At 34.5% G+C, this 16,378-nt stretch overlaps 1 protein-coding gene across 11 annotated transcripts in view; it reads left to right on the top strand.

Moving 5' to 3' along the window:
* LOC114340088 (TOX high mobility group box family member 4-A-like) overlaps positions 1-16,378 on the top strand; it is a 605,389-nt gene that overhangs the window by 581,819 nt on the left and 7,192 nt on the right. For 8 of the 11 annotated variants that reach the window (XM_050647328.1, XM_050647325.1, XM_050647322.1 and 5 more), the window contains 3 exons: positions 5,381-5,516; positions 10,008-10,394; positions 12,742-13,082. In XM_050647328.1, the coding sequence (XP_050503285.1) occupies positions 5,381-5,516; positions 10,008-10,394; positions 12,742-13,082 (864 nt within the window). Of the gene's footprint in view, positions 1-5,380; positions 5,517-10,007; positions 10,395-12,741; positions 13,087-16,378 lie in introns of those variants that run through there. The other 3 variants (XM_050647323.1, XM_050647324.1, XM_050647332.1) reach the window with 3 other exon arrangements.

The following is a 16,378-nucleotide window of genomic DNA, read 5'->3' as shown; positions in this document are numbered from 1 at the left end:
TAAAAAAAGGGAGAGCTCCAGGACCAGACGGGGTATAGTCTGAATTTCTTAAACTTCTTGATGAATCTTTAAGAATACTACTTATGTAAAATCTTCAATAATATCTATGACACACAGGCAATATTCCAAAAGATTGGCTAGTTTCAGAATTTATTACGCTACCAAAGCAAAAGGGAGCGAAAAAGTGCGGAGAATATAGGCTAATAAGTCTAATGAACCATACATTAAAACTTTTTCTTAAACTCATACATCGCAGAATATATAAGCTATGCGAAGAGAGAATACAAGACACATAGTTTGGATTCATGAAAGGCGTAGGTACAAGAGATGCTCTGTTTAGTTTACTGGTATTCTGATTGACTGGACTCCGTATTCTAATTGAAAAGTGGGATTGTTTTGCCTTCGCATTGCAACTGAATAAAAATGGTATACATTTTTATTTTATAGTCTTATTACTCCGTAGAGTAACTACGTGCATTTTTCCGTTGGAACTTTACCAGCTGCAGACGGGGGATGTGAATTGCATAGTGTAGAATTCCTTCCCTCTCGTCTTCACTGCAGCATCCATTTGACTTGCAAATTTTAGAAGTCTTGGAGGTGTCACCAAGAAAGTGTACCAATAAGTTTTCAATTTAAAAATCTTTTAGTAATATTTTTAATATTTTCAATATTAATAATTTACTATTAGGATTGAAAACTACTTCGTCTTTCAATGCCAGATGGCGCTAGCCACCTACTATCATCACTTCAGTTGCAATGGGTGGGAAAACCTCTCGATACGAATCAGTTAAAATATGAAGAACAGTGCCTACGTTCTTTCCGATGAAGGCTCCAATAAGAGCCGAAAATCTCGATTCAAGGGACTGGACTGCACTCCGTATTCTAATTGAAAAGTGGGATTGTTTTGCCTTCGCATTGCAACTGAATAAAAATGGTATAAATTTTTATTTTACTGGTATTGTTCCAAAGATGCAGGGATTTGACTTTTACACCTGCTTGTGGACTACCAAAAAGCATTTGATATAGTTCAACACCAAAAAATGATGGATGTTCTAACAAAAGCCCAAATGGATGATACAGATCGGCGCGCGGCGTATAATACAAAAATTTATACTGAAACCAATCAGCCAGAATAAGAACAAATCTTGGAGATGAACTGACGGAAGCGATCCAGATTCTGCGAGGCGTTAGACAAGGATGTTTACTTTCACCTATATTATTTAACTTATATTCAGGGGAAATATTTAGTGAAGCCTTGGAAAATTGCGAACATGGAATACTCATAAATGGAGAACTCCTAAACAACATCCGCTATGCAGACGTCACGGTTATTTTTGCAGACAGTTTGAACTTTACAGAAACTAATAAATAAAGTAAGTCAAAGATTTTGACTACAAGTAAACATATCAAAAACTAAATTCATGGTCGTCAGCAAAAATAAAATTAGAGACGTTTAATGCTGGGGCCAAAGTAACGTCTAAAGCCGTTAATTATCTAATTATTTGCATTCTCTGTAATGCAGAGGTCCCCAAACTATTTTTTCTCGAGGACCACTTTAAAAAATTTACTGGTTTCGGTAGACTACTACTGCTACATTAGCTGCTACATTTTTACCATATTCTGAAAACTCGTCCCAAATGTGAAGATCCATTCCCAAAATACATATGTTCTTCTATTTGGCTGAAAATTTGCCCACAGATAGCCAAAACACAGGACTTTAAATGGTTAAAAGAATTTGTAGATGTAGTTGTACAATACAAGAAAAGTTACATGCAATAATTTCAGAGTCAAAATTATATAGTCGAGTAGGTAACTGAAATTGTTCTAAATAAATCGTGTTTACAATAATTATTACAATTTTGTTTTAATCATTTTTTTCTTACTGTCGATATTTTCCGAGTTAATTGTACTTACAGTAGACGCCTATATTTTTAACTCTGATATTATTCCACGTATTTCTTTCTGTATTGTAAAACTATACAAATTCTTTTACCCACTTAAAGTCCTGTATTTTGGCTATCTCTGCGCAAATTTTCAGTCAAATGGAAATACATGTATTTTGGTAATGGAGGAAAATGTAAAAAACGGTATTTTAATGTTTTCCACACTAAAATTTGATCAAAAACTTGTTTTTAATCAAAATAACTTGTTATAATGCGTTATAATGACATTTTTGAGTCCCGACGAATAAAACATTATTTTTTCCATTGATATTTTACGATAAAAAAATGCAAATTTGTTTAAATAAACACCAAATCACTACAAAATTTTCGTGGATACAACTTGTGAACCCCTATTTTTATTTCACGCCAACGTAGACCCCCGTTAAGTCCCTCGTGGACCCCTAGGGGTCCACCTGGACCACTTAGGATATCACTGCTGTAATGGAAATAATGCGTTAATTAACGGCATTAGACGTTACTGTGGCCTCAGCATAACTGCTTATCAAGAATACACCAGTGGACCGATTAAAACAATATACCTATCTTGGAACAATAGTAAACGAACAATGAAGTAAAAATAGAGAAGGCTATAGGAGTGCATTCAACAACATGGTCAAACTCTTTAAAAACCACAACTTTACTCTGGAGAAAAAAATAAAACTCCTACGATGTTATATCTTCTCAATATTATATTACGGAGTTGAATCCTGGACACTTACTGAAGCGATGGAGAAAAACTTGAAGCCTTCGAGATATGGCTATACAGGCCTGAATCCTGAGATTTACACTTTTGTTTTTATTTAGTTCCTTAGACTTTTTTTACCTATTTAACCCTTTTTATTAACCTTAAAATGAATGTTAAACAATGTATCATATTAATATTAGAGTAAATACAGTTGTATTTGTATACATAAACACACAATACATCAATTAACATCGAACAAACATTTGTTAATGTGAGTTCGTCTCTGTCTCCACCCCTCTCCAAAGTGGCGTCGACGCACCCCAAGCCGAAGTGCAGTTGGGGAAAATGGCATTTCAACATTTTAATAGGATTTAATAGCACATCGGAAAAATCAATAGACGTCGTGTTAGAAATGAGACTTGCAGAGAGCGGAGGAGGGGATCAGCTGTAACCTGTCTTACGCAAACATATTTTCAAAAGTATGTTTTAGAAATTTTTATTTTGCTTGTACTGTCTGTGGATCATTTATAAATAAATTTAACTGTAAAGTCTTTAAAATGAGCCCTTTAATTGTTTTTACGCATAGATCTTTTATTGATTTCATGTTTTGAGGTGTGTTCATCCAGGTAATAGTGAATTGAAAGCTCTTTCAATATTTATAATGTTTATTGATATTGTATCGGTAACATATAACGTTTTACGTCGACTTCCGATTCCTAGTCTCCACTACGTTGTGTTTTGGTACTTGACCACATTTCACCATTCATACACTTTCTCCAACTTGTTCGTGGTTTACCTCTTCCACGGCTTTCCTGGGGGTTCGGACAAATAATCCCCGGACAAAAAATTTCTACAAATAATCCCCGGACAAATATTTCCCGGACAAAATATCCCCACAAAAAATCCCGGACAAAATAATCCCCACAAAATTTTTTGGACAAAATATCCTCACAAAAAATTAGATAAGGGGATTGTGGGGATTTTTTGTCCGGGAATTATTTGTCCGGGGATTATTTGTATGGGGATTTTTTGTCCAGGGCTAATTTGTGGGGATTATTGTCTGGGATTATTTGTCCGGGGATTGTTTGTCCTAGCTTCCTTTCCTGTGTTGTCCAGTCTAGTATCTTTGGTAATCAATCTTTTCCCATTCTCAAAGTGACCGTATTTACCACTGCAGTTGCTTCTGTTTTATGTGGTCAATCATTGTATTTTCAGCGTTAAATCTGAGGATTTGGTAACTCTTTCTGGACGTGATCTTTCACCTGACGTCCTCCAAAAGTCCATTCCCGTGGCTAGAAGATATTCGAAATATTTTTGTCCCACAGAATCACTTACATCATTCTGGTATATTTCTGTCTTTTATTGTTTCAACCACGATCCTACAATGGGCTGTAAGCTGTAAGACTTTTGGATGGACTGCTATGTGGAACCCAGTCTATCTCATACCTTCATCACTAGTCCAAGAGTTCTGAAATCTCCGCAAAGGCAGCTTATTGAGACTACCTCGACCAGTACTGAAGGGCACTCCATCTGCAATGGTTGATGTGATGTGACAATTTCCACTCTTTTCGAAATTTTGTTCCCATTAACACAATTTTGGAACAGTTTTTATAGATTTTAGTAAAGTTATTTGTTCCGTTTTTAATCAATTCTGCTGGGATGTTTCCTGGACCTGCTGCTTTAACGTTTTTTAATGTCTTGGGTATATTTTTAATTTCTGAGACTTCTTTTCCGATAGACGAAAAAGATTTTTGGATAAAATAATTGGTGTCTGTTTCTGGGAATTCTGGTCTTTTCTCAGGAAGTATTGTATTAAAATAAATTTACCATTTTTGTTGTGTTTTTTGTGAGATTATATTTTTTTACCATCTTGACGCATAGATCTCATTTTTTTTTAACATTCCGTACTTAGCCATCCTCCAATATAATATATTGGGAGAGAATAGGGATCGTGTGATAGCTCATTTGAAAGGTTATGCACTTCTGTAATTAGTAATATAAACATTAACATAATTCTTTAGATAGGGGGTTCAAAAAAAAAATTTAATTAATTTAATTGATACAAAAAGAAGAATGTATCTAATTTATTTAATTCAAAATACATTTTACTGCTGTCAAAAAACAGAAAAAAAATGTTTATTTGAAAAATAAACGTTGCTTTTCGCTTAAATTAAATGTCAAACTGCCAAGAGGCAGGTGGGTAGCAGTTGTAACTTGAGTTTAAGCGAAAAACAATATTTATTTCTGAAATAAACATTTTTTTCTATTTTCTGACAGCAGTAAAATGTATTTTGAATTTAATAAATTACATACATTCTTTTTTTTATATCAATTGTTTTAATTAAAAAAAATGTTTTAGACACCCTGTATAAATAACTGTTATTGTTTATGTTACTGAATAGAGAATTAAACAACCTCAAATGAGCTATCACACGACCCCTACTCCCATTTAAAAAAAAATATCGACTACGTCATCACGCTCAGATGGATGACGTCACTAGTATGATATATATATATATATATATATATATATATATATATATATATATATATGCCAAAGAACCGGAATTTAAAAATAAAAATCCACCTGTCTCAAGATTTATCTCCAAAATCGCCTATTCTCGAGAAAATGAATTATTCCAACTTAAACGTCCTCACTGTATATTAACTAGTTATTAAAACAAATATCATTTTTTTTAACTATTCATAGCTGATATTTTCCATGACTAATGTAATCTTTAATTTTTTGCAGACCAGTTTCAGCGTACGCGCTGTTCTTTCGTGACACTCAAGCAGCTATCAAAGGACAGAATCCAAACGCTAGCTTTGGTGAAGTTTCTAAAATTGTGGCTTCCATGTGGGACGCTCTAGATTCCGAACACAAAAATGTAAGTATATTTTTCTGTTTAATGTAAATGTAAGGACATTCGATGTCGTAAAGCTTCTTTTTATTGTTGTTCATGATTTTGTTTTTATTGATTTGTCCTGAAGCTATTACAAATAATCCCCGGACAAGAAATCCCCACAAATAATCCCCACAAATCTATTTGCACCAAATATCTCCACAAAAAATAGAAATATTTACTGCCGAATAGTTCTCTAAAAGTTTTCCCGTGAATGCAATCGACTCAAATGTTTTTCAGCCTCAGTGCATGAGAGTTATAGCAATCGCCATGAATCCGCTTTTCGGCACGAAAATAATGATTATCAATTAAGATTAACCATGAATTCCAATTTCGATTACCAAATTTCAAATTCCGATTCCATGCTGAAAGCTATAAATTTTACATGACAATAGAGTGAGTTTTTTCAAAAATCGTGGAAGATACGGGGAACTAGCTAAGGCTGTGGGAATCATATTGTAATTATTCGCTTAAATCGTTAACTTACTCTACTTTGACTAACTGTGTTCAAAACATTACCTATTCGTGATGATAACTGCTGGTCCTGAAAACGATAATCTTGATTGTAATGCAAAAAAACCTGTTTCTTTTTGTAAAGGACACCACACACATCTTATGGAAAATAGAATGTCACTCAAATGCAATAAAATTTACATGAATAGATTCGTCTCTAAATTACGATCATTTCATATCATTGCGACAAGTCTGAAATTTTTATAATAACGGAGTAAATTGATATAAATAAATCTAAAATCAAATTGGAGTGTACATAAGTTAGAGAGAGAAAATAAATTTTTAAAGAACTATTCGGCAGCAAATATTTCGTACGGATTTTTTGTCCAGAATATTTTGTGGGGATATTTTGTTCAAAACAATTTGTGGGGATTATTTGTCGGGGCTTTTTTGTCCGGGAATTATTTGTCAGGGGATTATTTGTGGGGATTTTTTGTCCAGGGATAATTTGTGGGGATTTTTTGTCCGGGATTATTTTTGTCCTGTAGCATTCTATTTGTTGTTGTGACGTACCTGTAGGCACCTTTTCATTACTTATGACATCTTTCGTGATCCCACAGAAAAAGTCTAGAGCCTCATGCTTGGGCAACAATATTAGAGCTCTTTTACTGTTTTTTGAATTAATGATTTACTTAAATTTTTTTACCAGTTTGGATGGCTTTCCAGTAAACTCTGTATAAAAGGAAAAAGCGATATTGGAATTATCTAAAAAGTTGGTTACGTTTGTAATCTCACTAATTTTCAAATCCAATTTAAATCACAAACATAGCCCAAATCTACATAAATCATCCTGTATGACCAACAAAGATGTACCAGTTCGAGCTCTTTCATCCCAGGACTTTCAATTAACGGCACTAAAATTACTTTTTTAATGAGTTTATTTATATTTTAATTGTTTCCAGATGTTCATATTAATTAAGTGACCACACACACATTTTAAAAGGATGCTTTTTATTAAACTTAATTATGTTTTATTTGATTACTTTCTGTGCATTGACCTCGAGAGAAGAAGAACTATTCCGAAGAAATCACTTTTGCATTAAGTACGTCTTAGAACGGATGTAGTTGGGATCGTGATTTGGTCTATTTTTAAATTAATTACAAGTTCAAAATTAATCTAAGAAAAATGGATATCTTAAAATAGGCGGAAGAAAATTTAAAACATCTCTAAAAGATTTACGAAAACAATAGAATAATACCATATGCAATACCATAGGGCATTCCAATATGCTGTCAAACTTAAATCAATATGGCGGCTGGGGGGCAAACATAAATGTTATTCTATCAGTTCTTAATATGTTTTAAATCATTTTAGTTTCGTTTCTTTGTAATTTTGTTTTGTACAAGGATTAATTTAAAACGATTATATGCTTCATTTCTGTTGTGTTTTGAAGTGTGGAAAGCCAAGTAATCATGAACAAGTTCAGTTTTATCAGTTACAATCAGTGCTACATTTTAAGCATAAAACAACTGAATAAGTTATCATCTGAGAGACAAAGACAATGGTTAATGCTATAAAACGTCCTATAAAAATGCTAAATAACTAACTATGTGTGTCCATGTTACTTACGCTTGGGAAACTGTCTACACGTAGATTAACTTAGACACTTTGAGGGAAAATGAACCTATATTATTTATTTTGCCAAACTTGAGCATGAGCAGCTTGTACCTACTAGTAAATGTACCAAAAGCTTTCGAAAATATTCACTTGTGTTTATTTATTCACTGCTTAAAACTAAATCAAGTCGTTCAAGTACTTCTACAAATAAAAACTACACAACATCTACAACAAAATGTTCGGAAAATACAACTAAAAAACTGTTAACGGTAAAAAACTTAAGAAACCAAGTGGTACAAATATAAACAAATACAATGTTTGACAGTTTGACTCTCAGCGGTGTTATAAACGTCAAAGTGTTGGAATGCCCTATTGTGAGAACCTAACTTAACGGACACTATTTTTTTAGAAAAAACTTGATATTGTACAGGATACACAATGTTTATACCTTCATACACAGGTTTAACAGTTTAAAGTGCTCTCATATCACGTATTTCGAAACAACATTGTCCCCTTTATCCTTCTTATCGGTATAGTTGTGAGAAAGAAAACACAAAGTATAAAAGAACAATTATTTTTACGCAGTTTGCACCGTTGTTATTCCATTCTCTAACGTATGGCGGACGAACTCTATTTCCAAAAAAAAACTCGCTTGTATCAATACCCAAGAAAAATTTTGTATTAGTAGATATCGCACCCTCAGTGCAAGACTGCAGTAACTCAAAATTTTATGAAAATGAAGTAATCATGGAATTCGATTGTAAACATGCATATCTATCCCCTGTAAAGCTTTAGTAACTTTCAAATGCTTAATGGGCTAAATATTAGAACAACAACAGTTTAACTATTTTGCGTTTTTGAACATAAGTTCCGTGCAAGTGCAAAACTGTTGTAACTCTAATGTAACAGAGTTACAACAGTTTTGCACGGAACATTGCAACGGATTCGATAACAAGCAATAACAAGCAATGAAAAAAGTAAGATATTTGTTATTTTAATATCTATATCTGTGGTGTTTAATTTTAATATACAGCGCGTCTACGTAATGCATTAACGGCTGAGACAATAAACAAAGATTTTCGAGACCAATATATTCATGTAAATTTTATGTCCTTTGTGTGATATTATATTTATTTTCCATAAGATGTGTCCGATGTCGTTTGACCATTTATTTGTTTTTTTTTAACTAAGTTAATGGCACTGGCGTAGCCAAAAGGCCAGTCATGTTTTCTTATAGTTTTATCAACCATTGCTTACTTATACATACTTACACATTTATTTGTTAGATTGGATTAAAACTACATCAATTAAGACTAATTATTTACGACCAAAAAGTATTTTTTCTCATGAAAGGAAAAACAGTTATCTTAAAACTTGTGTATTGACAATACTGAGAGGTCAAAAATATCTATTCTCAGAAAACTTGCCAAAGAACAGCCAAAAATTTAAATGGTCAAAAAGAAAGATTTGGTATACTTATGCCATTCTGGTATGATACCAGAAGCCCACCATAGTTTTTATAAAAATATTTTGGCACAAGATGATGTACGAGAAGAGGACAACAACTACGGTAAAACCTGTCAGCAACGGCCACTAAAAATGAAAGAACTATTGGCCGATATAGAAAGGTGGCCGGTATTGCCAGTTTTTGTAGATATACATAATTGGTTTGGGGAATTTTTAAACTGGCCGTTGGTACAGGTGGCCGGTAACACAGGTTTTACTGTAAAAGTAAATGTGTCTACACTTTTTACAATTTTTTCCGTGCAAAAGTGTTGTAACTTTTAAATTCGTAATTTTTTTTGCATTAATATTATTTTATTTAAATTTCTATTTTTGGTTAATGTAATATAGGCTGAAAAGCATGCAAAATCATAATTAAATGTTAATTTTTCTTACAACTTGTGTCTTATTTCACCGATATTAGCACGAAAATAAACAAAATCGTCTTTATCTCGAAACTTACTTATTTTGACTTACTGCAGTCCTGCACTCAGGGTGCAATATATCTGAAATAATCTCTCTAAAATTTTTTTGATGTTTTCAAAATTGTGTGAAAGTTCAAATAACTTTTTTTTCTAAAAGTTTGTATTGGATATTTTAAGTTTATAAGCAAAATTTATCAATTAGTTAACTGTGTGTGTATGTAAAAATATTTTACGGTACCTTTGATGTTCACAGCTAGTATAGCTTCTGAGCCGCCAAAAAAGTGTGACCATTTTTAGAGATACAGATCTTCCCCACTACTTACATCTTATTTATTCTTCTACATTTGTCATGGTGACTTACGTAAGCTTAGTTACCAATTTTTCTTGATATACGTCCGCTTTATCTTATGTTCTCTCGAATCAAAATTAAACGTGAAAAGAATTTTCCTTATTGTTGACATAAATATTTAATCGTAGGTATACAAGAAGAAAACCGAGGCTGCCAAGAAGGAATACTTAAAAGCTCTGGCCGCTTACAGAGCGAGCTTAGTATCTAAAGGTGCTGGAGAAAACGAGGGAATGTACAGTAATTATCCGAACTACCAAGGCGGCGCACCACAACAATATTCGTCATACCAACCACAGGGTACCATACCGTCACCGCCCATGTCTGCCCCGCCGTCTGCTACCCCTCCCGCCCAATCGCCAATTGGAAAGAAACCTCCCATGATGGGCGGCATGCCACAGTCGCCACAACAGGGACATCAGGGAATGATGCAGCCAGGAATGGGGCCTGTGCCAAACCACATGAATATGCAACAACACATGCAACAGTCCCAGCAACACAATAGTTATATGCAACAGGTAAGTAATAAATTTGACATGTTTCTCCCTGTTTATTCCTTAATGCAGTTCAGTGAAAAAAAGCATAAACAAAATCAGCCTCTAATGCCCTCTCCATATTCTGGATAGATTTGGACAAAGAGATTGAAGTATCCATCTTTACACACCAACGTGGATCACTCTGGCGTTACCTGTAGAGAGGAGATACAATAATACATACGATGTTTAATGTCTGTTGAAAGTTTGTTGAAAGAAATGTTTTATTTTCAAGCAAGACACAAAAGTCTTAGGCACTTGATCGTAGGACTGTTGTACTGCACTCTGGCTTTCCATTTAACTCTTTTATGCAGTCGTGTGCTTTTAGCGAAGCCAGCAGCTTCTTTACTCGGAGTTTTAAGATCTTTTCCGGTAAAATTTTTAGTGGTTTTATTTCTGCTCCTGATCAGTAAGCAAGTCACATTAATTCACCGTAACTTTGTTGTTAGATGCTTTGTCAGTCCGTTTTTAACTTTTGGATTATTGAGATTTTTCAGAGCACTGAAGAGTCTTCTGTTGATACTGTTTACTAGTTTCTTGGTAGTTATGTGCCCGAATCTTCTTCTTTAGATGCAAATCCACTAATAGATGTTAGCGATCACATTTTCCATTAACTCTCTGTTTCTTGCAATGTGTATCAGAGATTGTATTATGTCGTTAATCACTGCCCATTGCCTTATGTTTTGGAGCCAGGGCATTTTCTTGCGTCCTATTCCTCTCTTGCCTTCAATTTTACCCTCGATTATAAGTTGAAGGAACTGGTATTTTTCGTTTCGCATGATGTGACCCAGATATGCCGTTTTCCTTTTCTTAGTGGATTCGAAAAGTTGGCGTTCTTGGTTGATTCTCTTAAGGGCATCTACATTTGTGATTTTCGGCGTCCGTGGTATCTTTAGGATACGGCAATAAAGCCACATTTCGAAGGCTTCTAATCTGTTTATATCACTCGTTTTGAGTGTCCAGCCCTCTACGCTATATAGCAGCACCAACCATACGTAGCACTTAGTAAACCTTAGTCTCGGTTGAAGATCGAACTGTGATCAGGTCAGTACCTTCCAGAATTTCACGAAAACTTGTCGAGCTTGCTCAATGCAACATTTTACTTCCCTGTCCGATGTCCAGTCCTCAAAAAGCCACGTTCCCAGGTATTTAAATTTGCTCACTCTTTCAATGGACTTTGTATTCAGTGTTATGGTAGAGTTTTCAACTGCATCCAAGTAGGCTCTGCATTTATTTGCCCGAATATATGTGCCCGAATGTGGCTCGTCATCTATTTTAGTATGACTCCTTTCTAGTCACTTTTGAACCTCACGTTTTGCAGTATCTTTAGTGAGCTTAGCTCTGGTTCCGCAAAAATTTCTCTCACGCGTCGCTTTGGCAAGACAAGACTCCCTGTTATGCCAGTTTGTTAGGAGATCCATGCAGTTACTTTTTTTGCCACAGTTTGAATTTGGTAAGTATTGCTTCTAAGGGAGTATTTAATCAAATCTAATGGTAGGTATCAATAATAAGTGGATCCAATAAGAACGCTGGAAATAAATTTCCCACGGTTTAACCTTTCCATTGTCTAAGGGTATGCCTGGACCCACTAGTAAAATTCAAATTTTTATATCTTTATTGTATTGCAAATTTGCGACCTGATGTTTCATGAGATCATCAAAATAATGTTTGTACCCAGTTTAACGTATTTTCATTTTAAAATATCATTTTTTATTATTTGAATTGAGAAAACACATCCATTGTTTATGGGTCCATCGGTACCCAGAAATGTTTTCAAATTTTTTCTGTTTTTTTTTTGTTTATTTTTCTGAGAAGGCTGTTTTTATTGGATTTTATGGATCCTTTAATTATTCTGAAGCGTTTGTCATGTGTCTTTAATGTTCTGGTCTTGATCGCTTTAAGTTTAGAGTTGACAAGGTGGTGTACAGTAATTTGTGAAAATTTTGAAAAACAGAATAATAAGCACTTAGCACAATAAAAAGACTCAGAAAACGAAGATCAATCAACCAATTTAGTAACCGTCATGAAGAGCTTTTAGTCGATGAAGAATTTTTTGAAGAGAAGATCACGTATCTGAGGTTGATGATTATGAAGACGAAACGAAAATTCGGAAAATGAAATACAAGATCTTGAATAAGAAGATGTACAATATACTGACCGCAATGGGACAGTTTGTAACAAATATCCACCATCACAGTCAACACAAGGTAGAACAGTAGAGAATATGATTTCATCTACCAATTTTAACCTATTAAGTACACGGATACAAATCCCCATAAATATCCATATAAATTTCGCTATCAAAAGCTTTGATGGTTTTAATTTAATGTAGTTTATTCGTTTTTCTACCCAGGTTCCTCAGCAGCAACACGTACCAATGTCACCACAGCAACAGCAACCACACGTTTCAGTATCACCCCATAGTCATATGCAACAGCAATCCCCCCACATGCAACAACACATGAGTCCCCCACCGATGGTATCCAGTTCCCCTCCCGTTTCAGCCCCTGCCCCTTCCATCCCTACATCAGTATCCCAACCTAATGTTGGACAAGGTCCCGGAATGAGACCACAAAATGCTTGTATACGTCACGGATGCCCCAACCCTGCCATAACTAATCCTGAATGGGAAGACGAATACTGTAGTAATGAATGCGTCGTCAGCCACTGCCGGTAAGTAACTATATCATTCTTTAAAGATAATTAGTTACACTCACGTTTATGAATTTTCATCAGTCATTACTTTTATCCTTGCATTTACAATACACCATATTGCTTAATCCACATAGCAAGATCTGCTTAAATAGGAACGCTTGGAAATGCTCTTCTTCTTGATTATCTACTATTCTACTTGATTGGCTTTACAACTCGGGTTGAGTCTTCGCCACATCCACTATAGCCCCAGCTTTTACAATATTGTGCTTCCATTACCCATTGGTATACCCCAATCCTAGATAAATCGACTTCAACATCATCATTCCATCTTTTTCTGGGGTAGCTTATTGATCTTTTTCTGTCTGATCTGTCGATTATTTAATACTCAGCCTTCCTCTTATATTACCACATGACCTGCTCATCTTATCTAGTTAGCTTGTATATCTATGACGACGTTTTCAGTACCATATAGTCACCAATTCAGCATTACGGCTTATTCTCCACTCTCCTGTCAATTCATCTCTTTGAGAACCAAATGTAATTTTGAGAACCTTTCTTTCAAGTACCAGCAGCTTATTTATTGGCCGCTGATGTAGAGTCCATGTTTCACTTCCATAATATGTAACAACTGGGCGAATAATTGACATGCAGTCTTAATTTATATTGTCTTTTTAGCAGCTTAGATCGTAATAATGATGATAGGGAGTATAATACTCTATTCCGCAGCTGTCGTTGTTCTTTTTCTATGTGGTTGCCATCTGTGATTACGGTCCCCAGATATTGAAACTCTTTTACCACTTTCGAAGTTGTGGCCATTACTAGTTATGTTCTGCCTAACTCTTGGTCTTGGATTTTTGGTTACTAGCATGTATTTCCTCTTCTCTTCATTTATTGGAAGACCCAGACTACTTGTCGTCCTTGAGTTGTGAAAGCATGTCTCACATCTCTCTTGTAGAATGAGCGACTGCATCTAGCTCATCAGCAAACGCAGACAATACTTTTGATCCTCGATTCAGCTCAGATGATCATGGAAACATTGGTTTTCATTTTATTTACGGATTTAATGTAAAAACTTTATTGGTCCATTGTTCTAAATCTCTCCAATGCGTCATCAATTTCAAAGGTAGTTGGAGCTGACAGATGTAAAATTCAAATGCTACAGTACATCCCTTCTTCCATTCATAGCCTTTCCTTCGCATCTCTATGTTATTTTTGACAGGAAAGCTTTGACAGTTTTCAACAATTCTACCAACGTTAAAATTACATGATTTATACAAGAGTTGAACCAAAAGTAAAGATGAAATTGAATTAGAGATCCTATAAGAAAGAATTTACAGGACCTGTTGAGCGGCATGATCCATTTTTTTACTACTTGGGCTAGATGCTTTATTTGTTCACTGCAATGTTTGATCATCCACACTTTCCTGTGTCTTAGCCTGTTCACACCGTCGTGGAGTTCTTTCAGTGTAAATGGAGGTGCTAGGTAGTTTGTCTTCCTTTAGTTTTAGCGTTGATTGAATACGAATACACGAATGTATTCGTGTATTCAATCAACGGTTTTAGTTCTTAGTTTTCCCCTTCACAAGAAGTTGAGTAGCGACTTGGTACTGAGTAGCTTGACTCAGCTGTTGGAGTAGGGCTGTTCCACAGTCAACCGTTTCTTGGCTAAAATGGCCGGCTGCATAGATCGTTTCTTATGCTATGATTAGTCCTTTGGAAAACACACTGGGACACATTTTTATTAACAATTTTTTTGTAATTTCCTGGATTTGGTTTTAGTCCAGAAAGCCACTGCGCATCCGCTAGGAAAAATATTCTAATTCGGATTTTTTGCACAATCTTACTCAAAAAGGGCTCCTTTTAACAAATTTGCATGTTGCCAGGACCAAAAGGTGGTCAAAAATTTTTTGAACTTTTTTTTTGTTTTTTTCCTAAAATTATTTTTTTGCATGGAAAAAAGTTTTTTTAGGTTTTTTGGATCATTCCAAACAGAAAAGGTCTTTAGTGACTTTTCTCTAAAAATGACAGTTTTTGACATATTATAAGCGATTAAAAATTGAAAAATTGCGAAATCGGCCATTTTTAACCCTCAGAAACTATATGAAAAACTGAAAATTTGAATGTTGCCAAGGTAGACAGATATTCTTTAAACATCGATTGATGAAATCCCGAAGAGTTTTTTGCAACACAATATTCAAAACTTCTTTGTTTTTTAATTGCTAATCAAGCGTGCGCGACACTATTTTCCACCGACAGTATGGTGCAAATGAAAGGAATAAATTCGTTATTTCGTAAACCGGCGACATTAAGGAAAAATCCCGAAACAGGTCGATTTTTATTTTTTATTGTGGCATATATGGTATACTAGTGACGTCATCCGTCTGGGCGTGATGACGTAATCGATGATTTCTTTAAATGAGAATCGGGGTTGTGTGGTAGCTCATTTGAAAGGTTCTTCAATTCTCTATTCACTAATGTAAACATTTACATAATTATTTATACTCCTACTTCTTTTTTTGTCAAATAATTTAATTTCATAAAAAATTTTAGGACACCCTGTATAAATAATTATGTAAATGTTTATATTAATGAATAGAGAATTAAAGAACCTTTCAAATGAGCTAGCACACGACCCCTATTCTCATTTAAAAAAATCATCGATTACGTCATCACGTCCAGTTGGATGACGTCACTAGTATACCATATATGCCATAATATCATAACTTAAAAATAAAAATTGACCTGTTTCGTGATTTTTCCTTAAAGTCGCCGGTTTACGAAATAACGAATTTATTCCTTTCATTTGCACCATACTGTCGGTGGAAAATAGTGTCGCGCACGCTTGATTAGCAATTAAAAAACAAAGGAGTTTTGAATATTGTATTGCAAAAAACTCTTCGGGATTTCATCAATCGATATTTAAAGAATATCTGTCTACCTTGGCAACATTCAACTTTTAAGTTTTTCACATAGTTTTTGAGGGTTCAAAATGGCTGATTTCGCAATTTTTCAATTTTTAATCGCTTATATGTCAAAAACTATCATTTTTAGAGAAAAGCCACTAAAGACCTTTTCTGTTTGGAATGATCCAAAAACCCTAAAAAAACTTTTTTCCATGCAAAAAAAATCATTTTGGAAAAAAAAACAAAAAAAAACGTTTAAAAAATGTTTGACCATCTTTTGGTCCTGGCAACATGGAAATTTGTTAAAAGGAGTCCTTTTTGAGTAAGATTGTGCAAAAAATCCGAATCAGAATATTTTTCCTAGCGGATGCGCAGTGGCTTTCTGGACTATTTAAGACGTGGCAGAATCTA

Source organism: Diabrotica virgifera, chromosome 3 (genome assembly GCF_917563875.1).
Source record: "Diabrotica virgifera virgifera chromosome 3, PGI_DIABVI_V3a".
NCBI classification, from domain to species: Eukaryota; Metazoa; Arthropoda; class Insecta; order Coleoptera; family Chrysomelidae; genus Diabrotica; species Diabrotica virgifera.
This window is presented reverse-complemented; position numbering and strand designations above follow the sequence as displayed.